Source organism: Cynocephalus volans, chromosome 2 (genome assembly GCF_027409185.1).
Source record: "Cynocephalus volans isolate mCynVol1 chromosome 2, mCynVol1.pri, whole genome shotgun sequence".
Classification (NCBI taxonomy): domain Eukaryota; kingdom Metazoa; phylum Chordata; class Mammalia; order Dermoptera; family Cynocephalidae; genus Cynocephalus; species Cynocephalus volans.
This window is the reverse complement of record NC_084461.1, coordinates 46,928,712-46,953,269: the sequence shown is the minus strand read 5'-3', so window position 1 is coordinate 46,953,269 and position 24,558 is coordinate 46,928,712. Positions and strand designations below refer to the sequence as shown.

At 34.4% G+C, this 24,558-nt stretch overlaps 1 protein-coding gene across 1 annotated transcript in view; it reads left to right on the top strand.

The window, feature by feature from the left end:
- Window positions 1-24,558, top strand: part of IL6ST (interleukin 6 cytokine family signal transducer) — a 46,257-nt gene that overhangs the window by 5,644 nt on the left and 16,055 nt on the right. Inside the window, exons 2-9 of the mRNA XM_063085642.1 lie at window positions 8,394-8,472; window positions 13,871-14,176; window positions 15,053-15,173; window positions 18,634-18,800; window positions 19,361-19,515; window positions 21,533-21,692; window positions 23,425-23,507; window positions 24,229-24,439. Coding sequence (XP_062941712.1) covers window positions 8,409-8,472; window positions 13,871-14,176; window positions 15,053-15,173; window positions 18,634-18,800; window positions 19,361-19,515; window positions 21,533-21,692; window positions 23,425-23,507; window positions 24,229-24,439 — 1,267 coding nt within the window. The 5' untranslated portion in view covers window positions 8,394-8,408. The remainder of the gene's footprint in view (window positions 1-8,393; window positions 8,473-13,870; window positions 14,177-15,052; window positions 15,174-18,633; window positions 18,801-19,360; window positions 19,516-21,532; window positions 21,693-23,424; window positions 23,508-24,228; window positions 24,440-24,558) is intronic.

The following is a 24,558-nucleotide window of genomic DNA, read 5'->3' as shown; positions in this document are numbered from 1 at the left end:
TTTTGTTTTGTACGATTGATTTGTCTATTTCTGTGCCAATGCTGTGTTTTAATTACTCTGTCTTTATAGTATGTCTTAATAGACGGTAGTACAGGTATTCTCTTTATTCTTCTTTTTGAAAATTGGCTTTTCACTATTCTTTATATTTTACATGAAATTTTAAATTGGTTTGTAAAGTTTCATAATAACCTATGCTATTTGAATTAAAATTACATTGCATTTTTATATTGGTTTATAAAACACTGACATCTCTACTATTTATTTTTTTCTTTTGTGACATTTAGATCTTATTAATGCACCCTTCAGTAAGGTTTTGTAGTTCTCTTTATAAAGTTCTTACATACTTTTGATTAGATTTTGCCTCGATTATATTATAGTTTTTGGTGCTCTTGTGAGAGGAACTTTTTTTTATTACATTTTCTAATTGATTATTACTGGTGTGTAGGAGAGCTATTAATTTTTGAGGATCTTTTGTTCAACTACTGTGTTAAACTCTCAGTCACCCTAATAGTTTGTTATTTAATTCTCATTCTTTTTCTTGATAAATGATCATATCATCTACAGCTTTTTTTCCACTCTTATGTCCTTATTTATTTATTATATTTTTGGTTAAGCCCTGTAGAACAGTGTTGAATAAGCCATGACTCCAAGCAGCTTGTCTGAGTCCTGACTTTGATAGGAATGCTTCTACTTTTTACCTTTAAACCTATAGAGGCTTATTATTTGTCTCTGATAGTAGTAGTTGTAGCAGCAACAGCAGTAGTTGCTCTAATAATGACAGCTCTTTTTGAGTAGTTACTATGAGCCAGATAGATTCTAAGTACTTTATTTGTATTGATTTATTTCATTTTCATTTTAATTAATTTATTTAACATTCCTAGGTGGAAGGTGGTGGTATTATTCCCATTTTTACAGATAAGGAAAATGAAAGTGAGGGATATTTGAAAACTTGCTTAAGGTGTTTTACAAAAAAATAGAGGAGTTGGGATTTGAACACAGGCAGTCTTGTTCCAGAGGCCCTGCTCTTATCTTCTTCATTGTACATCATCAATATAAAGATAGTCTCTTTTAGTCTTAGTTTTCTGACACTTTGTTGTCATTTTTAAATTTTAAGTGAATAGTTGTTGAATATTATCAGATGCTTTTCAAGCATCTATTGGAATGATCGTGTCATTTTTCTTCTATTAGTGTAGTGAGTAACTTTAATACTTTTTCTCATTTATTTCTGCCTTCATTTTTAGGCTAAATGCTTATTAATATTCACATTTTGTCTTTGTTTTCAAAACTGTTTAGGCTTTTTACACCAATATTTATAATGGTTTGGCAATTGTTTTGTTTGTAATCCTTGTTTGATTTCATATCCAAAAGTCTGTGCAACTTGCACTTCTGGCCAAGATAGAGTAACAAGGACCAGATTTACCCATCCTGCCTGAAACAACCAAAAAACAGGAAAAAATATATGAAACAATGATTACCAAGACACTGGACATCAGTCAATGAAAGACAATGATCTTTAAAGACAGGAAACAAATGAGGTGAATCCTGTAATTGTGCTAGCACATTGCCTTGAGAGAGTTTCCAGATCATGGCACAAAGTGGGGGAAACCTAGGCTGAGCTTAGAGGAAACTCTTGAGTTAAAGAGATGGCTGAGGAGACCAAAGTGACTAGAGTTAATGGAATTTTATACTGGAGAAGAGAGGACTCCAAGGAGAGAGAACTCTGGAAAGCTTTAGAGGTCTCCTTTAACTATTCAGCTCAGTACTGGTCAGTGTTCTCAAATAAAGAAACTACCGAAGGCCAAGGAAAGAACCTCCTGAAAGGATTAGGGTTAACAGTGCTTCGTGTTCCCACACAGTACTTGTTATCATCAGCCGTATTGGAAAATATCTTGATTCATGAGACTTTGGATAGAGTATATAGAGGGTCTTGCATTAGTAGTAGGGAATATAATTAGCCCTAGATATATTATGTTTTTTTTATAAAAACTGTAAACCAACATATCCAAAAGCCCAACAAACTTCAAGCAGAAGAAACATGATGAAAACTACACAAAGGTGCATCACAGTCAAATTGCTCAAAACTAGTGATAAAAAAGGAATTTTATGTACATCCAGAGGGAAAAAAGACACCTTTCATACAAAGGAACAAAGAAAATGATAATAGAAGACTTTAAAACAATGCAAACAAGATGATTAGCAGAGCTACATTTTTAAAGTAGTGAAAGAAAAATCTTTCAATTGAGAACCTATGCCCAGTGAAACTATTTGTGAAAAATGATAAGGAAATAGAGGTTTTTTAGGTATATAAAAACTTAAAAGATTTTATCACCAGCAGATCCACACTACAAAAAATGTTAAAGGTAGTCCTTCAGGAAGAAGGAAAATGACATCAAATGGAAATGTGAATCTATATAAAGGAATTAAAAGCTCTAGAAATGATAACTACATGGGTAGATATACGAGATTTTTTTCTTTTTTTTCTTTTTTGGTGGCTGGCTGGTATGGGCATCCGAACTCTTGACTTTGGTGTTATAATATTGCTCTATAACCAACTGAGCCAACCAGCCAGCTAACAAGATTTTTTTCTTAAATTATTTAAGTCTTTTTTAAAGACTTAAAACAATTAACTGTTTAAACAAAAATAATGACAATATAGTTTACAGCACATGTAAAGTACATGTGAAGTTTTTACAAAAGTAAAATGTATGCCAAGATAGCACAGATGTAAGGAGGAGAGAAATGGAAGTATACTATTAAATACTTTACTATGCCTAAGGTGGCATAATATTACTGAAGATTGACTGTTTTAAGTTAAAGATGTATACTATAAACTTTAAAGCAACCATTAAGATAACAAAGAAATAGTAGCCAAGAAGGAAGAGAAAATAAAAGCATAAAAAATATTCAAGTAACAAAAATAGGGACAGAAAAAGAAGAAAAAGTGAACAAGGGCAGTAGAAAACGAATATGAAGATAGCTTTAAACCTAACCATATCAAAAATCATACAAGTATGTAACTTGTCCAAACACCCAATTGAAAAGCAGAGATTGAACAACTGCATGCTACCTACCAAAAAAAAAAAAATGCCCTTTAAATATGAAAAAACAGGTTAAACATGTTAACACTAATCAAAAGAATACTAGATTGCCTATAGTGGTATCAAAGTAGATTTCAGAGCAAAGAATATTACCAGAGGTAAAGAAGATCATTCATAAAGATAGATAGGGTCAATTCATCAAGAGGACCTCATCATATTTATGTACCAAATAGCATAGCTTCAAAATACATGAGGTCAGGGGTGGTCCGTGGCTCACTCGGGAGAGTGTGGTGCTGATAACACCAAGGCTACAGGTTCGGATCCCTATGTAGGGATGGCTGGTTAGCTGACTTGGGAGAGCGTGGTGCTGACAACACCAAGTCAGTAGACAGAAAAACAGTAAGGATATAGAAGATTTGGACAACACCATCAACCAAATTGGCCTGATGGACTTGTATATAACACTCCACCCAGCAACAGCAGCACTTTTTAAGTGTACACAGAACATTGATTTTAAGATGTGCAAAGCTACAGTCAATACAGTGTAGTAGTTGCATAAAGGTAAGCAAATAGATCAATGGAATAAATAGAGCAGGAGTTAGCAAGCTGCAACCCACAGATGAAATCCAGCTCACCTTCTGTTTTTGTAAATAAAGTATTATTAGAACACAGCCACCCCCATTTGTTTATGTGTTATCTATGGCTGCTTTTGTGCCACAACAGTAGATTGGTAGTTCTAAAGAGACCTCATAGCCCACAAAGCCTAAAACATTTACTTTCTAGCCCTTTGCTTAAAAGGTTTGCCTGCCCGTCCCTGGAATTAAGAGTGCACAAATAGACCCACACATATGTGGACAACTGATTTTTGACAAAGGTGCAAAGGTAGTTTCACTTGAGAAATGATAGATTTTTCAACAAATGGTTCTGAAACAATTGGCTGTCCATATGTACAAAATGAGCTTGAATTCCTACTTCACACCACTGAAATAGTTTAGACCTAAGTGCAAACCTAAAACTATAAAACTTCTAAGAGAAAACCTTTGTGAATTTAGATGAGGCAAAAATTTCTTAGGTAGAACAAAACAAAAGTTAATACATTGGACTTTATTAAAATTAAACCTTCTGTTCTTCAAAAGACACTGTTAAGAGAATGAAAAGACAAGACACAAATTGAGAGAAAATAATATACAAATCAATTTTCTAATAAAGGCTTTATATCCAGAATTTATTGTCTAAACTTTCAAAACTTAATAATGAGAAAGCAAACAACCCAATTAAAAAGTGAACAAAATATTTGAACAGACACATCACTAAAAAATATATATATAGCTAAACATACACCTGTAGTCTAGCCATTCCACTCCTAGGTATTTGCCCAAAGGAAATAAAAGCCTATGTCCACATGAAGACTTGAGACTGGTTAAATTACTGTACAGTAGACCTCCCTTATCCGTGGTTTTGCTTTCTGCAGTTTCAGTTACCCACGGGACAGTACGATAAGATATTTTGAGAGAGACCATATTCACATAACTTTCATTACAATATATTATTATAATTCTATTTTATTACTAGCTATTGTTATTAAGCTCTTACTGTGCCTACTTTGTAAATTGAACTGTATCATGGGTTTGTGTGTATAGGAAAAAATATAGCATATGTAGGGTTTGGTATTGTCTGTGGTTTCAGGCATTCACTGGGGGTCTTGGAATGTATACATCCCCTGCAGATAAGGGGATATTCATACACTGGTATGTTATGCACATATTCAAAATAAGGAAGTCTGTTTATTCATCTAACAAATATATTAAGTGCTTACTATGCTGGGTATGATTCTAGATTCTAGGAATATAGCAGGGAACAAAATAGACAAAATTTCCTGCCTCATTTGCTTATATTCTGTTTTGGGGACACAGACAATGTTTTAGTTTCCTAGGGATACTATAACGAAGTACCACAAACTAAGTTGCTTAAAACAACAGAAATGTGTTCTCTCAAGGATCTGGAGGCTATAAGTTCTTCTGAGACTCTGGATAGAATCCTCCTTTTCCTCTTTCTGGCTTCTAGTGGTAGCAGTGAGTTCTTAGCATTCCTAAGCTTGCAGCTGCATCACTCCAATCTCTGCCTTTGTTGTCACATGGCATTCTTCCTGTGTATCTGTCTCTTCTTACTAGGATACCAGTCATATTGTATTAAGAGCCCACCCTATTCCAGAATGACATCTGCAACAACCCTAATTCCAAATAAGATCACCTTTTGAGGTACTGGGGGTTAGGACTCCAACATATCCTTTTTGGGGGACACAGTTCAACGCCTAACAAACAATAAGCAAAATAAGTAAGTTACATGGTATTTTAGAATAGGGGTTGGCAAACTATGGCCTGAAGACTAAATCCGGTTTATAGCTTATTTTTGTAAATAAAGTTTTGTTGGAACACAGCCATACCCATTCATTTACATGTTGTCTATGGCTGCTCTTGCACTCTAGTAACAGAGTTGACCAGTTGCAACAGAGAATTTAAGGCCCACAAAGCCTACAGTATTTATCATCTACATTTTACAGAATGTTTGTCAGCCTATTTTAGATGATGTTAAAGGGCTATGGAGAAAACGCAGGAAAGGAGAAATAAGCAACACGGAGTGGTTAGGGAAAATCTCTATGAGAAGGTGAATATGAGCAAAGGCTACAAAGAATTAATCTTTATGTATTAACTTAGATGTCCAGTATGTAGTGTTAAGTGAAAAAAGCAAGTTATAGAACATTTATCACTTGTGTGATCCCCTCTTTGTAAAATAGGAAGGTATATATTTATACAATAAAAAGTTATAATATATGCACAGAAAATTTTTCAAGAATATCCACCAAAATGTTCACAGTAGTTAGATCTTGGGGGATTGTAGGGGACTTTCACATGACATTTTTTCAATTTTTTTTCATTTAACATTTTAAAAATATCATTGTTATAAATTTAATTCCTTATATGTTTTTAAGTTATATCAAATGTGTGTGAAACAGTAATGGTGGATTCAACCACTTGCCTAAGTATGATCTTATCTTGTCTTGTCTTGTTATATTTGAGAGAGGAGTCACTAGTGCTTATGCTAGAATTTAACCTAGTACTGAGCAAATCTTAAAATGAACTTTTGTCTCTGTGTGCATAGAATAGTTTGGCAGTTGAAGCGTCAGCAGGTTTAACTCAGTGCTAGTAGAAGACAAAAGATTCACTCTGTTAAAGAACTGCTTTACTTGTTGCTTTTGTCAAATCAACAAAATGTCTCTTTCATGGTCTGTGACATTACATACACATCAAGGAAGTTCAACTTAGACATGAGTGAGCCAATAATATTTGCAAATGTGTATGAAAATGTGGTAACACTAGGATATTTGAATACTCTTACACAAATGTTTATGGTACTATTTTATTCTGAAGCTAAGAAGATATGTAAAATGGGATACTTTATGCATACCTGAAAGCCTAACAGCAGACAGAGATTTAAAAAGTACACATATAATAAATATTATCAAAGTCAGCCTTTTTTTTTTTTTTTTTTTAAAGATGACCGGTAAGGGGATCTTAACCCTTGACTAGGTGTTGTCAGCACCATGCTCCTCCAAGTGAGCTAACCAGCCATCCCTATATAGTGATCCAAACCCATGGCCTTGGTGTTATCAGCACCACACTCTCCCAAGTGAGCCACAGGGCTGGCCCAAATTCACTGATTTTTAATGTACAATTTATAGGAAACCTGTGGGTCTCCCACTACTCTGCATGTCTTATGAGCAAAAGCCCGAACTGCCTTTTTTACTGGATTATCTTTTTTTTTTTTTTTGGTGGCTGGCCAATACAATGATTGGGTTACAGCCTTGAAAGATAGAGGTAAATGTCTCCCTCTAGAGTAAAGGGTAGGCATGCCTCCTGCTCATTTTTAAAGATTGGGGTTTCTAAAGCTCTGCCTTCCTCTCCTATAAGGCAACCTCTGCATGTGCAGTTGTCACCTGACTCTTCACAGTGCCCTGTGGGAATTGGGGCTCAGGCAACTGGCACAAGAAAATGCTGATACTCTAACTACTGCTATTGTTATGAGTAATTAAGTCCTTTGTCTCTGACTCAGAAGTCTCCTGTCTTTTGCCAGTATCCATGAAACTATGGCGGGCTAACTTATTAGTTTGCAAGTAGGGTAAAATCTCAGAGCCTTCATAATTCTAGACACAATTCAGTGATTTTTGACAAATGTATAGTTTTATAATCATCACCACAATTAGGTCATAGAATATTTCCGTCACCCCAGAGAGTTCCCTTGTGCCCCTTTACATGTATTCCCCTTCTCTACCTCAGCCCCAGGCAACCGCCGAACAGCTTTCTGTCACCCTAGTTTTGTCATTTCTAGAATTTTCTATAAATAGAATTATATAGTCATAGCCTGTTGTGTCTGGCTTCTTTCATTCAGCATAATGGTTTTGAGACTCATTCATGCTATTGTGTTTATCACTAGTTCATTCACTTTTATTGCTGGGTAGTATTCTGTTGTACAGATATGGATAAACAAATATCTCCATTCATCAGTTGATGAACATCTGGGTTGTTTCCAGTCTGGGACTATTATGAATAATGCTGCTATAAATGTTTAAGTATAAGTCTCCATGTGAACATGTATTTTTATTTTTCTTTGGGTACATTGTAGGAGTAGAAATGCCATGTCTTACGGTATGCTTTTAACTTGGTAAAGAATTGCCAAATTGTTTTCCAGAGTGTCTGTATTATTTTGCATTCCTATCTGGGTAGTTTTAATTTGCATCTCTTATTTTGAGTAAGGTTGAAAGTATCTTTTCATATGTTTGAGTTACTTGTTTTTCCTTTTCCATAAACTGCCTATTCAAATCATATTGTCCGTTTTTCTAATAGGTGGTAGAATTTTTTTTTAGCGATTTGTTGGCATTCTTCACTATATTAGAGAATATTTCTGGTAATGCTATGAAATTACAAACATTTTTTTTTCCCATTTGTCAGGTATCTTTTGAGATCACTTATGGTAAAGTTTTGCCATGCAGAAATTTGTCTCTCTGAAGTTCTCAGCCTCACAGTTCTGTACTAATAGTGTAAGACTTCACATAGTAAGGAAACAGGATTGCTCTTTTAATTGACCTTAAAGTATAAATTGTTTTCTAGCAGTGTTTTATGTAGCCGTAACTTCAGTGGGAATAAAAAAATATATTCTGAAGACTTCAACTTGTTTTCTGAATTTTCATAATAATTTTACCATCTTTTAGAAAACAACTACACAATGGAAGCAAAGGATTGTGTCTTAAGTATATATGAGAAAAAATATTAACAATAATATTACATGTGTTTGTTACAGAAATATCTATGCAAGATGTTAATGTTGCAGACTTGGCTAGTGCAAGCCTTGTTTATTTTCCTTATCACTGGATCTGTAGGTAAGGTTCCTACTTCCAACTCCACAAGTTAGGTTTATAAGTTTTTCTATAGTTATATAATTAAGTTTATGTTTAATAATTGTATAATTATGCTTATATATTTATTCTTTCTGGGATTATTATTGAGAGGATAATATTGTCTTAAAATGATTTTAATAAGTAAAAATACTATTGATAATCTGTTTTGTATAATTTGAGTTGTCACATTCAGTCATTCAGAAATCCTGCATGCTCTTTAGCTATACTAACAAAAACTTCAAGGTGGGAAAGAAAAAAAAGTGTTTGTTTTTTTTAAATAAAGAAATAGGGGAAAAGTCTGTTAACTCTTAGTACTTCACTCCTTAATTGTCAAAAGTGTCACTGAGCAGTGTGGTTGCGATACCAGAATGAAGAGGTACCTGAAGCATTACTGTTCAAACTGTAGTCCATAGCCTGATGGCTATCTGAGATCTGGTTGTTATTGGTCCACAAAGAGATAAATACAGAAATTAAGAATAAATGTTTAGTTGACATAGCTATGACACCCAAGCACGTAATCAGTGGACTTGTGTCATTGAACACATATAGAACAAAAGTATACATTTGGGACAGATTGGGAGAAAAATAAAACTCATTTTCATCACAGATAGTTTGAGAAACACTGCTTGAAATCAGTCCCTCTCTAAATTCAGAAATGCAACTTCTTTTTGAACAAGTGACAAAAAGCTTATGTTGAAAATCCTTCTTATTTAGAAAGACCCTTCTTATTCTTTTTTGTGTATGTGTTGGTGGGGGGAGTGGGTGTGGCTGGCCAGTATAGGGATCAAACCCTGGACTTTGGAGTTATTTGCACTGTGCTCTAACCAACTGAGCTAACTGCCAGCCTTCCTTTTTTTATTCTTGAATGCAAATTTTCCTTCTTATAACTTTTTCCCATTAATTCTAGTTCTAAAGTAGGCCCGTTTTTCTCTTCCCACTGTTCACCTCTTCAAGTATTGAAGGACTGCTTTCCTGTGTCTTTAAACCCACTTCCCCAAACTAAACTTACCCAGTTATCCTAATCATTCTTTATAGGATGTGGCTTCCAAACCTGTGCGTGCTGATTCTTCTCTCGATTGCCTATATCACATTTAAAATATAATACCATCCTAGCTCTCCTACTTACCAGCCATAGAAGTTCCAGTCATTTAATCTGTGCCTCAGTTTCCTCCTCAATAGGATGGGGATAATGGATAATAATGGTCACTACCTCCTATGGTTATTGTGAAGTTTACATGAGATAATATATGAGTATAGAAAGCGTTTGGACAAAGCGTGCCCCACACTAAGCATTATAAAAAGGATAGTTGTATATTTATTAATAAGATTATTGTTTTTGAATGAAATGTACTTTATGAAAAAAATTAATGTGATGTAGTGGAACTAGACATAGTTTGAGTATAGTGGGTCTGTTACTTAATTTGATCTGAATATCATTTTTATAAAGCAACACAGCTTTTTGGCAACTAAGATATATCATAGTTTCATGTTAAAAACTAGTGGTCAGTGAAAATTCTCAGGTTGTTTTCAGATGAATTACTTTTAAGCTAATTCTCCCTCACCATATATATATATATATATATATATATATATATATATATATATATATATATAATCAACCTAAATAGGAGATGTTTCCTCTTTTGCAAATTTCATTTTGTTAGTTTTAGCCTATTGTTTTAATCATTCAACAACATAATTTTGAATCCTAACATTTTCATCGAAAATGTTGGCAATTCTTCATAATCCTGTCCTCTGCTGATTTGATAAGTATGTGTCTCTCTCTGTCTTCTCCCAAGTTGTTGATTAAAATGCTGAAAATAACAGGACTACATTAGTTTTCTATTGCTGTCTCACAGATACCCTAAAACTTCATGGCTTAAAATGACAATAATTATTATCTCTCATGGTTTATATAGGTCAGGCATACAGACAGGCAGGCACAGCCTGACTGATTCATCTTTGCTCTACAGTGTTTGGGACCTCAGCTAGAATAGTCAAAGACAGGGGGCTAGAATCATCTGCAGGCTCCTTCACTTTCATGTCTGGTATTATGCTGGCTATAGGCTGAGGGCTTTGCTGGGGCTGTTGGCCAGAACACCACACATAGCCTCTTTATTTGGCCTTGCCTTCTTTACAACAATGGCTGGGATCTAAGAACAAATGTCCCAAGAGAGAAAGAAAGCTAGTCAGAAGCTGCATTCTTTAAATGATCTAGCCTTGGAAATCACATAGCACCCTCCATTGGCTGGAGCAGACACAAGCACCCACACAGAGATCTGAGATGGGCAGGGAGAATGTAGGTCCTACCTCTTTGTGAAAGGAGTAGCATTGTAAGAAGTAGCATTGTAAGACGAAGATGTGGGATGGGATAAGTATACAGGTGTGGCCATCTTTCTAAAAAATATTCTGCCCCCAAAACTGAGGGCAGGCACTTCCACATCTCTACTTAAGACCTCCCTCTCATTGACTTTTTCTTAGTGTTTTTTATATATGAGTAATCAATTACAAATTTATTAGTTTGAACCTATGGAAAATAGCCAAATGTCAGCAATTTCATAATGTTCCTTCTAATATCCATTATAGTATATTCCACACTTCTTCATCTTGACTTCGTCAAGTACCTTTCTTAATTAAAATAGTCTCTTTCTACAATTTAATCTCAGACTGGTGGCCCCATAAAAGTGGGATTAATTTGGCATGGGGTGGTTTTAATGAGCCTGTGTTTCACTTTGAAAACTGGGACATCTGTGGCTCACTTGGGAGAGTGTGGTGCTGATAACACCAAGGCCACGGGTTTGGATCGCTATATAGGGACGGCCAGTTGGCTCACTTCAGAGAGTGTGGTGCTGACAACATTAAGTCAAGGGTTAAGATCCCCTACCGGTCATCTTTTTTTTAAAAAAAGAAAGAAAACTGGGACACTTGCCCATTTCTAGTATTTCTCTTATTCTATGTGATTAAAAATTAATAATATTGAGTCTCTGGTTAAGTCTTATGTACTTTAGTACTCTAGAGTATATTTCATATTTACTTTTCCCAATAATGACTTTAGAGAAAGTATAACAGGAGTGATTTTGCCAATGGATAAAGTGAAGTCTAGAGAGTTGTAAGGACTGGCCCATTGTGACAGGGTAACTTATTAGTAGAGATCCTCCACAAGATGAAGTCCCATACTTCATACTTGAAAACTGAGAGTAATATATGCACTGGGACTTACAATCGACATGTATAAATAATGGCAAGGTAATATAAACAGGCCCCATTATCAGTTTTGAAATAAAGAAATACACATTTCAGCTCTGGGCTTTATAGCACTGTGAGAGGTCTCAGAATTCCATTTAGAAGTACAATTTTGGGCCAGCCCTGTGGCTCACTCGGGAGAGTGCAGCACTGGTAGCGCAGAGGCCACGGGTTAGGATCCTGTATAGGGATGGCCAGTGCGCTCACTGGCTGGGCGTGGTGCAGACCACATCGTGCCGAGGGTTGCGATCCTGTTACCAGTCAGAAAAAAAAAAAAGTACAATTTTGACTGCAAAGACCGTTTTTAATTTTTCCTGCTGACTTTGGGAGATAGGGAATAAGAAAATAATTGCTTAACTTTTTTTTTTTTTTTTTTTTTTTTTTGTGGCTGGCCAGTAAGGAGATCCGAACCCTTGACCTTGGTGTTATCAGCACCACGCACTAACCGAGAGAGCTAACCAGCCAGTCCTTAATTGTTTAACTTTTTAAAGTAGTTTTATGCTTTGTGCCGTCTAGTTTGGGACCAAGTTGGGGACTGAAAGAGTCTAGCTGATTAATTGAGGTTGACTCTGGAAAGGTATCTCAGCTTTCTTTGTCTGTAAGATAAAGGGTTGAAGTAAATGATGTCCAGGGCTCTTTTCAGTTCCGTAATTCTGTGGTTCTATGCCTTTTACCTTACCTGCTAAAACCAGTCACCTCTAATGGAACTCTCCAGACCCTCTTAGTGTGACTAGACCACCTGTCTCTGGAGAATAGTAATAATGATGATAGATTACCATTTATTGGAGGCCTGTTGAGTACCAGGCATAGTACTAGGTGCTTTATATAAGTAATTTTTAATCTCAAAAAACCTTCAAGATAGCCATTATTAACTTCATTTTCCAAGGGAGAAAACTGAAACTCATGTAGGACAGGTAACCACCCAAGGACCCGTTGGCAAATGGGATTCATTGGGGAAAACTGCCTTAAATTTGTGGGCATTGAGGCTAGAGAAAGAGAACAGAATCATGCCAAATAGTTGGGACTCTTACCTTGATAGTAATAGGTAGACACTATATAATTTAAAGTAGGTAGATGGCATCACTTTAGAACAGTAATGTGGCATCACTATGTGGGATAAACTGGAAGGAGTTCAGACTGATAAAGTATGATGGCCTGGGCTTCAGCAAAGTAGCATTGGTGGGATGAGGTTGATGCACATGAAGAATATAGGTCCAACAAGACTTAATGTAGTATTAAGTTGGGGGTTAGAGGGGACTAATTAGAGAGAGATGTTGAAGGCGACTAGACTACAAGGTATCTGGCCTAGATAGGAGTGGTGCTGTTGGCAGAAATAATAAGTTTAAAAGGGACTATGATGCAAATAATTTTAGACATGTTCATTTAAAAATGCTTACCGGATGTCTCCGGTGAATATATTTATGTTTACTAGGCTGTTTAAAACATGGGAGGTCAGAGCTAGAAACGGATTTAGATGTCATCAACATGGAGTAGGTGACAGGTAAAGCATATAGTTGTGTTTTATTTTTTTACCCAATCTGATTATTTTTTAACAGGGGATCTTATCTCATACATTTATTGTTAAAACTAATACATTTGGCCATCTTGTTCTAATCTTTCTGGGTTTTGTTTTTGTTTTACTGCTCTCTTGCTGTTTCCTTTGTTCTCTGAATTTTGATATATGGATGATGTATAATGTCTCTCTGTGCCCCATCTGCACTCCACAACAGCTTTCAGTGCTGAAGAAGAGGAGACTACTATTGCCTGTTTTCAGGAGAGTTTAGCTTAGACCCTGGGTCCAAATCAAGGGACAGAATAGGTGGTGGGCAAGTATGAATCATGCTGCAGGAATTCTGTGTTTCCTAAAGAAAAGTTGGAATATTATACCACGGGCTGATGCTTAAATAGGTTTTTCTTAATCCAGCTCTGTCTTATAATTTATATAGTTTGTTACACACTTAGGCATTAAATTCTCACCACATTAATTTTCAATTGTGTGGGTTTTTTTCTTTTTGTGTGTCTTCTGGGAATATTTTAGTGAAAGTTGAGGGACTCTATATTGAGTGCTACCAGCTAGATATTATTTAGTATCAGAAAAATTCAGTCAATTTTTATATTTTCTGTTGTTCCTTTTCAGGTCATCTTCTAGATCCATGTGGTCATATCAGCCCTGAATCTCCAGTTGTACAACGTGGTTCTAATTTCACTGCAGTTTGTGTGCTAAAGGAAAAATGTATGGATAATTTTCATGTAAATGCTAATTACATTTTCTGGAAAACAAACCATTTTACTGTTCCTAAGGAACAATATACTGTCATAAACAGAACAGCATCCAGTGTCACCTTTACAAATATAGCTTCATTAAATATTCAGCTGACTTGCAACATTCTTACATTTGGACAGATTGAGCAGAATATTTATGGAATCACAGTAATTTCAGGCTGTAAGTTTTGTTTTTGTCTTATTTCAGACTTTGTCGTGACTATTGAACATTGTTAATAGTGTCTGTTGGTCTTTATGAAATGTAATAACCTGTGGATTCAGTGACTTTTAACATATTTATTTCAAAAAATAAGTTTGGAAGTAGGAACTACATTTGTATTAATATACTAGAAACCTAAAGAATAACATGTTTCATCTCTTTCCTGAAAGTCAAGCATTTGTCAGTTTTCTACAAAAATATTTTGACACGAGACCCCTCAAAAAAGTGTTATTGAATTGAAGTCTGTGAATGTATTCATAGTATCTTCCAGTGTCCCTTAATTGCTAAGAAAATGCACATGTAAAGCATCTACCTGGAGAAGGTGAATAAATACTGGAAAAAGTCCTTAAAGGTCAATATAGATTTATGTGATCCTAAAGTAGGTTATTAAATTTGTGGATCATCCAGACTTCACAATTTCAGCATTTTATTTTCTTCTAACAGAGTTTGGGAAAGCAATGAGAAGAGAAATATAAATGAATCGTTTTTGCTTCTACTTAATTGCCTCTATCAACATATATAAAATACACTTAGTGGAGAAATCAGTTGATATTTTTATCTAGTTATAAATGAAGGCTGATTTTATGTAGAAAATTAATGTGAAACAAGCTAGTTAGTGACAATTATGATAGCAAATCTATATTACTACCTAAAAAGCAGTTTAAAAGTTTGAATAGAAAAGAAATTAACTTTTTAGTCACCAGTCTTTCATTATGTCAGTACTTGTTGCTTGGGTTTCTTTTTCTATTTAATCTAAATTGTAAATGTCTTGAGTAGTAATTGCATCATATTTGTGGATATGAAGCTTTTTGAAAACTGCTAATTATTCCCTTTTAGTCCCCCCAGAAAAACCTGAAAATTTGAGTTGCATTGTGAATGAGGGAAAGAAAATGATGTGTCAGTGGGATCCTGGAAGGGAAACATATCTGGAAACAAATTTCACTTTAAAATCTGAATGGTAAGTTTTTTTAAGTTAATTGGATGTTGGATTTATTCTTCTTTTGTTGTTTTTTGGTTTATATTAATTTTTTTTCTTTCTTTTTTTTTTTAGCAGCCAGCTGTTATGGGGATGTGATTGTATGTTGGATTTATGAAGTTAGTTATTTTTGCTGGATTTTTTTATTGTCAAGTAATAATTTTAAATGAAAATTTTTAAACATTTTATTTAAATTTTTATTTTAGAACATCTGAAATATATATAAAAGTCGAAAGAATAATATACTAAATCCCCAGGTACCTATCAACCAGCTTCAACAATGATCAGCTCATGACCATTATATATACACACCCCACCCCAGATTGTCTTGAAGAAAATCTCAGACATCATGTCACTTCATCCATAAATATTTCAGTACATATATCTGAAAGATAAGGACACTTTTTAAAAACATAACCATATACCATTGTTACACACAAATATAATTTAAATGCTTTAATATAATCAAATTTTCAGTTAGTGTTAATTTCCCCAGTTGTCTCATATATATATATATATATATGTATAATTTATGTTTTATATATATTATATAGATCTGTTTTCTACATTTGTTTGAAACAAGATTCAAATAATCTTCATACATTGCAAATTGGTAATATCTTATAAGTCTGTCTCAAACCATAGGTTCCACCTGGTCCTTTCTTTTTTTCCTTGCAATTTATTTAAGATAACTGTCAATACATTGCTTAACATATTTCCTTATCCCTTTATGTCCTAAAAATTGCTATTAGATTTATAGACTTGATCAGATTCGTGGTTTGTTTTTTATTTCCTGAAAATATTTCATAGGAGTGATGTGTGCTTTCATCAGGAACCACTACATAATGTTTGGTTGTTTTTCTTTTTTCTGATATTAAGATTGAGCAGTGGCACCATGGGTTGTCAGCCTTATTCATTCTTTATAAAATTCCACACTAGTTTTTTTCAAACATAAAAAAGTTGAAAGAATTTTATAGTGAACACTCATACATATCCATCACCTAGTTTCTACACTTATCATTTTACTATACTTGCTTTATCACATATCTATTTATCTGTGCATTCTTCTCTCCATCTATCAATCCATGTCTCTTCTTTTTCATGTATTTCAAAGTTAGTTGCAGGCATTAGTATATTTAACACTTCAGTATTTACATCATTGACCAGAGTTCAATAATTGTTTTCAGGTTTGTTTTTATTTTTAGGTAAAATTTATGTGTAGTGAAATACACAGATCTTAAGTGGATCATTCAATGAGTTTTTGGCAAGTGCATACGTGTAATTCAAACTGCTATCAAGACATAGAACATTACTAACACCCCCAGAAAGTTCCCTCACACTCCTTCCCAGTCAATCCCAGCCATCACCCCACCCCATGAGGCAACTACTCCTCTGCTTTTCTTCATCATAGGTTACTTTTCCTGTTACAGAACGTCATATAAATGGAATTAAACAGTATTTTCTCTTTTGTGAAAGGTTTTTATGACTCAGCAGAATGTTTCTGAGATTAAACCATGTTGCTTCCCATTAGTTTTTCCCCTACAGGTTTGAGCAGTGATCATTATTTGTATATGAGTTACAAAATTGTGTTTTTGGTTTTTTTTCTTAGCTGATATACTTAAAGAAAACTTCCTTTCATCATAAAGTTCGGGTAACAGGGGTAAAATAGGGTTAACATTTTCCCTTTATTACCACTTTTATAATGAGTTCATTCCCTAACATCTTCCAAAGGTAGATAATGAGAAATTTTCTCCTTCATTATGAATTCATATTTGAACATATCTGACATGTTTCAGTCTATTATCGTTATTATCGATGCTTAACTGTCCCATCTTTCGTCAGAGGGAGTTTCTTTAAATTGGCTCATGCATCCTTTTGACACAACTTCATTAGTCTTTGATAGCTTGCCTGATTTCTGGTATGACATGATTTTCCAGGTCCATCTCAAATATTTCCTGTCTTAGAGCTGGAATCAACCATTTCCCAAGGAGCCCTAGTTCCATTTAGTGTGAAATAATATTTAGAGACTATAATCTGGTTGCAGGGGGCACTATTTGCTACTAGGATGTCATTGTTTCTAGGTTTTCTTAGTGGAAAGAACTAGGAAATGTTTGTGGTTTGAGATAAAATATGTCATAAAAAAGATATGAACTCTTACTGATATTTCCAGTTTAAAATTAGGATTAAAGGTTTTTACATAATTTTATTCGTCTAACATCTACATCTCCTTTCTTCTGCACTGAAAACCCTAGTTCCCAACACCATCAACATAATTATTTGCTTTGTCCCACAATAAACACAACAGCTGCAGAATAACAATGCTAGTATTAACACCAACAATATGATTACTAAAAATGATTTTAAGATTGTTTTCCTGCATGAAGGATGTGTAGTCAAATCACTGTTTTTAAGGTTACTTGAAATAGTTCCTTTTTGTATAATTGTACCACAAACTCAATACACAAGTTTTTTTTTTTTTTTTTTTTTTTTTTTTTTTTTTTTTAAAGATGACCGGTAAGGGGATCTTAACCCTTGACTTGGTGTTGTGAGCACCACGCTCAGCCAGTGAGCGAACCGGCCATCCGTATATGGGATCCGAACCCGGGGCCTTGGTGTTCTCAGCACCACACTCTCCCGAGTGAGCCACGGGCCGGCCCCAATACACAAGTTTAGATATTTCATTTTGCTTTTGATTTTTAGGAATTTTTCATAATAATTATGCAAAATAACAAATTAATCCAAAAAGTCAAATGTATAAAACAAGATATATCCAGAGAAGTCTAGTTTCTATCCCTGTCTCCTCTACCTTATTTCCTTTTTCCCCCTAGATGTTATCCATTGTTCTCTTGGTTTGGTTTTGGGATTGGCTTATCCTTCTGTTATTAAAGAGTGTTTGTATAATTGAGGCATAATTCATACACGTGAGTAAATATAGTAATATTACTTGAAACTTTCTATGGTAATAGAAATAAGAAAGTGGTTGCCTGTGTTTGACTACAAAAGAGGCCAAGGGAATTTTCTGGGGTGATAGAAATTCTTATTCCTAACCTCCTGTCACTTTCTAGCATATTGCACTTAGAGAAAGCGTATTGTGCTTGTAGAAAGATATTTCTGGTACAGTAACAATTCTGTTTCAAGAGAGGAGAAAAACAGTACTAGGATTACTAAGAAATAGTTTTTGGAGAGGGGTCAGTGGGAATGGAGCATAAAATTCTAAAGTTCAATATTCTTTAGAGTAAAAATTTGTCTTAATATGTAGATCAAACTCAGTTTTAAAGAAATGGAGGTAATTTTTAAGAAATTTTGTTTTTATTGATCTACAATTTATTGCAAACTTTGCTACAACAATCTGGATCTCATCAAACTCTTTTCATGTAACTTTTTTCACTCTAATTTTTTCGTATCTATTTTTAATAACTGATTCTTCCATTTTTGTATTTAGGGCAACAGAGAAGTTTGCTGATTGTAAAACAAAACGTGATACCCCCACTTCATGCACTGTTGATTATTCTCCTGTGTATTTTGTCAACATTGAAGTCTGGGTAGAAGCAGAGAATGCCCTTGGGAACGTTACGTCAGATCATATCAATTTTGATCCTATAGATAAAGGTAGTTGTAAGCCTGAGTTTGAGAGTTTATTAGACTATTAAGTTTATAAATTAAAGTAGTTTTCAGATTTTAATTAATGTAGAAACAAGAATTTAATTATCTTAGTGATTTTTAGAAAGTCATTTTATCAACAATATTAAATATAATTTAAAAATATATATATTCATAATCCAGCCTGTTCAGAGCTATTTTCACTTTAAATGTTACCATTTGGTATTTTTTCAGTTCTCAAACATTTTACACTATTGTAGTCATAGTGTACATGTTTCATTTTGATTTCTCTTTTTAAATTTTTGATATATAAATATTTAATTATCTTGATATCTGAACCTGAAAAGATTAACAAATGTAATAAACTGACAAGAAAAACTATAAAGTTTTTTTAGAAACCTTTCCTTTCTATTATATAGATTAGTATAGCATTGTTTTCAGAGAAATTAGTTCACTTGGTAAGGATAAATAAATATTGTAAAATACAGTAATATAAAGAGTATGTTTGTTTGTATATGAAGTTGTAAAAGTAAAATGTGATAAACATTAGGATTTATTTTATTCTTCAGTGAAGCCCAATCCACCACGTAATTTATCAGTGAGCAACTCAGAGGAACTGTCTAGTATCTTAAAATTGACATGGATCAACCCAAGTATTAAGAATGTTCTAAGACTGAAATATATCATTCAATATAGGACCAATGATGCCTCAACTTGGAGCCAGGTAAACTGAAAGTTATTGATTATTCAAATAGTCTTTTTTGCAGCCTTTTAACCTCAAAGTCTCAATCATTTTCTGAATGTCTTAAGTCTAGTTATGTGAAACATTTTGCTTGATACCTCTTCTGGGTGTCAAGGGCAAACAGGAGTATATCAAGATAGAAAATATAGCATTTAAGTGAAATATGGAAGTGATGCAGGGTGATAGAGAATAGCACTTTTGATGGAAGGTGAAAGAAACGCAAGTAATAAAAAAGCAAATAAGGTAGAGAATCAAAAATAAAGAGAATATAAGGATAAGGTAGAGCAGGGGTTGGCACACTACAGGCTGCAGGCCAAATTCAGCCAACCATCTGTTTTTGTAAATAAAGTTTTATTGGAACACAACCATATTCATTTGTTTACATATTATCTCTATTTTTGTGCTACCATGGAAAAGTTGAGCAGTTGCAGCAGAAAGTATCTGGCCCACAAGCTTAAAATATTTACTATCTAGCCCTTTATAGAAAGTATGCCAGCCCCCGAGGTAGAAGAGATTGGTGGGGAACTTGTAAAACTGAGGAGCAAAAGGATGGTGTGCCCAAGGATGATGCTGTTAGCAAAAGAAATACTTGCAGCTTTTTATTTTTTAATTTTTTTATTATTAGCATATTCATTCTTACAAATCATGATATTTCCTTATGCCCTTTACCTGGCTCATCACTTCCCAAATCCCCTCCCTCCCTTCCCCTGATCTCTAGTATCTTAGGTTTGTTCTCTCCTTCTGAAAGTTCAACATATTGTTGTGGTCTTTTCTTTCCTTCATTCTTCCCTCCTTTCTTCCCTCCTTCCCTCCCTCCCTCCCTCCCTCCGTCCCTCCCATCCTTACTTCCTAGCAGCTAGTTATGAGTGAGAACATGTGGTATTTCTGTTTCTTTGTCTGAGGCTATCACGATAGCATTGAACAACCCATACTATTTATGATTCCATTTATCACTGACAGTATGCTTTTGCTTTTGTTGGTCTGGTCTCAATAATGAGCTTATAAGGGAATTGAGCCCATGACCTTACTACCTCTGTCTTCCATCCTGCTTATCTAAAAGGCTCAGAATACAATCAGGAAAAGCAATAAAACAAAATTGGATTAATCCTTCCTGTTGTACAGAGAGGACACAATACCTCAAATGCTTCAAAACATTTTTTAATATCATAGAATCTTAATTCAGTGGTAGGGAAAAAAACTGATATCTATTTTATATTCAATATCTAAATCTAAGAGTTGTTGAAAGAACCAGAGTTTATATTTAATATCCTCTTTTTTTTCTGAAAGCCAAGTTTATCTGCTTTATAGCTGTTGTTTTTCTTCATTGGGCTGGATATCTTCGTTTCACCTGTCCAGATCTTCACTCTCCCCTTCTCCACTCTGCTCTTTGTTGTGGCATGCTGACCTGTACGGATTTCATCTGTGGGTTCCCATTCTGTCTAGCTTCTTAGTGAGTTTGTTTAATGGCAGGAGAGAGGAGGGACAGAAGAGAAGAGAGATTGGCATGTTTATTTCCTCTGCTTCCCCTCTAGAGCTGTCTCTCAACCTAAGGTCACTGCTACTATCAAGGCAACAGTCTCTTTCCGACCCTCTTCTTTCAGGTTCAGGTAACACTCCTCATCCCTCTGGACCTAGAGGTGGAAATAGCTACAAGCCCGAGGACTAACTGCACTATCTAAGGATTCCCTACACTTTGCCCATAGTTCCTTTACTAAGCCCTCCTTTTGTTAATTCTAAGTGGAGTGTGCCATCTAATTCCTGCTGAGATCTTGAGTGTTATAGGCCCTCTGGAAGAAAGGAAGAAAAATAGATGTTTCTGTATTTCTCAAACCTAATAACTTTACTGATTTTGAATGCTTTTTAACTTTCATTTATTTCTCTCTAGAGGTTGAGTTTATTGTATTATTATTGTTTTATTAGATTTGTTTCTGGAATCTTAAACAATTTAGAAGACCATATTTATGGGGTTTTTTTGTTTGTCATTTTGCGTTGTTCGCAGATTCCTCCTGAAGATACAGCGTCCACCCGATCGTCATTCACTGTCCAGGACCTTAAACCTTTTACAGAATATGTGTTTAGGATTCGCTGTATGAAGGAAGATGGTAAGGGATTCTGGAGTGACTGGAGTGAAGAAGCAAGTGGGATCACATATGAAGACAGTAAGTAAATAAGTATATGAAGAAATAAAGCTATTGGAATTCTGGCTGTGAATTGTGTCTGGTTTTAATAATGCAGACCTCATTGCTTCTTGTTTTGTGATCATTTTACTCAGACTATAGTATTTTACACTTTCATTTTTAAGGAAATGCATTTTTAAATGTATTTTTATGAATTATTGATAGTATAAATCTATCTGATACTTAATTAAAGGAAGTTACCATGGAATGGTATCTTGGATACCATCAGAAAACCATTAACTTAACTATTGATACGTCCAGAATATTTTATTCAAGGGGAGTTCAGAGATACTCCTAACTAGAGAATCATATCCTAAATCGTTAAAATCACATTATCTAGCAAAATATACCTTACACCCTCACTATCAAAAAGGTATTATACCCTTTATTCATTTTTTTCCTACCAGCACTTGATAAGCCCCTGAAAAAGGATTGATCCTGAAATTTTGGTTGGTTTATTTTCATTTTCCTTTTTTTCCCCCATAGATACTATAATGCATATAGTATAGAACACAAAAGGGAGGGCGTACAATCTGAAGTAAGATTTCCTCCCAAAGTAGCTAAGATAGCTAACTTCTTGTGTAGACATCAGGAAGTAATTCTATGACATACAGATTTTTCTTTCTGAACATTTTTTCTATCACAGTCTCATCCTTTAGGTCTCAACGGCAGCAGCTGTCGCTTAAAAACCTCCCCTACCACCTATATTCCTTTACTTCCAGTTCTACTTGAGGTTTACGTCATTATGTGAATTGAGACTATCAAAGGCAGAAAAGTACTCTTCTCCTCTTAAGAATTTTCTCTTTCACCCTCATAAATGGCAGGAAAGAAAGCAATCCTGCTATTGCTGGTTTGGGATTCCTCAACCAGACTCCTTTGTCTTGATCAGGAATTCTTAAACTGGGATTCTTGGGGCCTTCAGAGGTGCGTGCATGTTCGTGAAATACTTTAAAATGTAGGCAAAATATTGTGGTTTGTGCCTGTATGCATTTTTCTGGGGAGAAGGTACATAATAATCTTTGTCAAATCAAAGAGATCTCTGGAGCCCAAAAAGTTATGAGCTATTAAACTAGGCATTTCTTCAACTTAGTGAATGAATCCTTTGGTTCTTTTTACATTAGGAAATATTTCTGGCCCATAAAACTTTCTTTATAGTTTCATGTTCTTTATTCTGTTGGGTGCTGTACTGTACTCATGTCTATTATCTATTTGAACCTCCTATACCAACAGCGTTTTCCCTAGCCTTCCTGGTCTGCCTGTCTTTTCTGTTTTGTCATCTATAATTGCTTCTTTGTGATCAATATATAACTGCTTAGATTTTATTCAAATTCTTTCTTATTGTATTACCATGCTAGCAGTTATAAAAATTTTGAACACAAGTACAGTGTGGCACCCAAACAGAATAAAGGACATGAAACTATAAGAAATAAAATAAGAAATAAATGATGTCTCTTTGGTTATTGCTCATGATACATCTGTACCTTTACAATTTTGAGGTTAAAAAAGAGTTCTAATATAATCTAAATCATCAAGCTGTCACCCTGCCTAAAGGAAGATGCAGGCATATCATGGTGGGATAGGATGATGCTGATATAAAGAGTTAGAGACACCATGCAATTGAAGGGTAAAAATATTAATAACAAGGAAGAGAATAATGTGTAGGATTTTATCTTATTGTTAAAAGCTTTTTACGAAGTTTATGTCTTTTCTTTAGGACCATCCAAAGCACCAAGTTTCTGGTATAAGATAGATCCGTCTCATACTCATAGCTATAGATCTGTACAACTCATATGGAAGGTAAAAAAACAATTTTTTTTTTTTGCCTCTTTTATAAATACATTGTATATGGTATTATGAGTGGAGGTTTTTTAAACACTTAAATTTTATTCATCTTAATATCAGCCAAGCATTCTATAACTTTTTATTAAATACTAACATAAAACTTTATATATACTATATAAATGTCAGGTTCATAAACTGTCTATAATACCTCACAAGTATTTCAACACAGTTCCATGAAAGTATAAGTTCTATAAGAAGACAGACCCTGTTTTGTACTTTATTGAAATTTTCCAGAGTGCCTCATAGAAAATAATTAATAAAAGTTGGCAGTAATCAAAATGCATGCTGATAAATTGATAAGTGCATGAAGATTATACTAAAAAAGATAGAAAATACTCAAGCATAAAATAAATAATTTAGGCCCCCATATCCACATTGCAGAATTGTACATAGAGCTAAAAGCTAACAGAATGATGCTACTTCCCCTCTGTTAGTTGAGGTCATGCTTTTTACAATACGTAAAATTTTTTGCAGTTTAAAGTATGTAAAAAAAAAATTTTTTTTGTCAGTATGTATTAGTTTTACTTTAGTACTGAGTTCAAAATGAGGTTGCCAATCCCTTCTAATTAAATATTTAGAGATTTTACATAATGGCAGAATTTGTGAACATGAAGAAAAACTGATTAACTTTATATAAGATTTATGAAATAAATTTTTTAAAACTATTTTATTACAGACATTGCCTCCTTTTGAAGCCAATGGAAAAATATTGGACTATGAAGTGACTCTCACAAGATGGAAATCACATTTACAAAATTACACGGTTAATGACACAAAACTAACAGTAAATCTCACAAATGATCGCTATACAGCAACTTTAACAGCAAGAAATCTGGTTGGCAAATCAGATGTGTCTGTTCTAACTATCCCTGCCTGTGACTTTCAAGGTTTGTATCTATGAAATGGAGACTGGCGCATGGATGGAAAAAAGGTGGTTAGGTAGGGATAGGACTCCAGTAAACACAGGAGTCTGAGACTATCTCCTCAGTATCAGGGGTGATCGTAT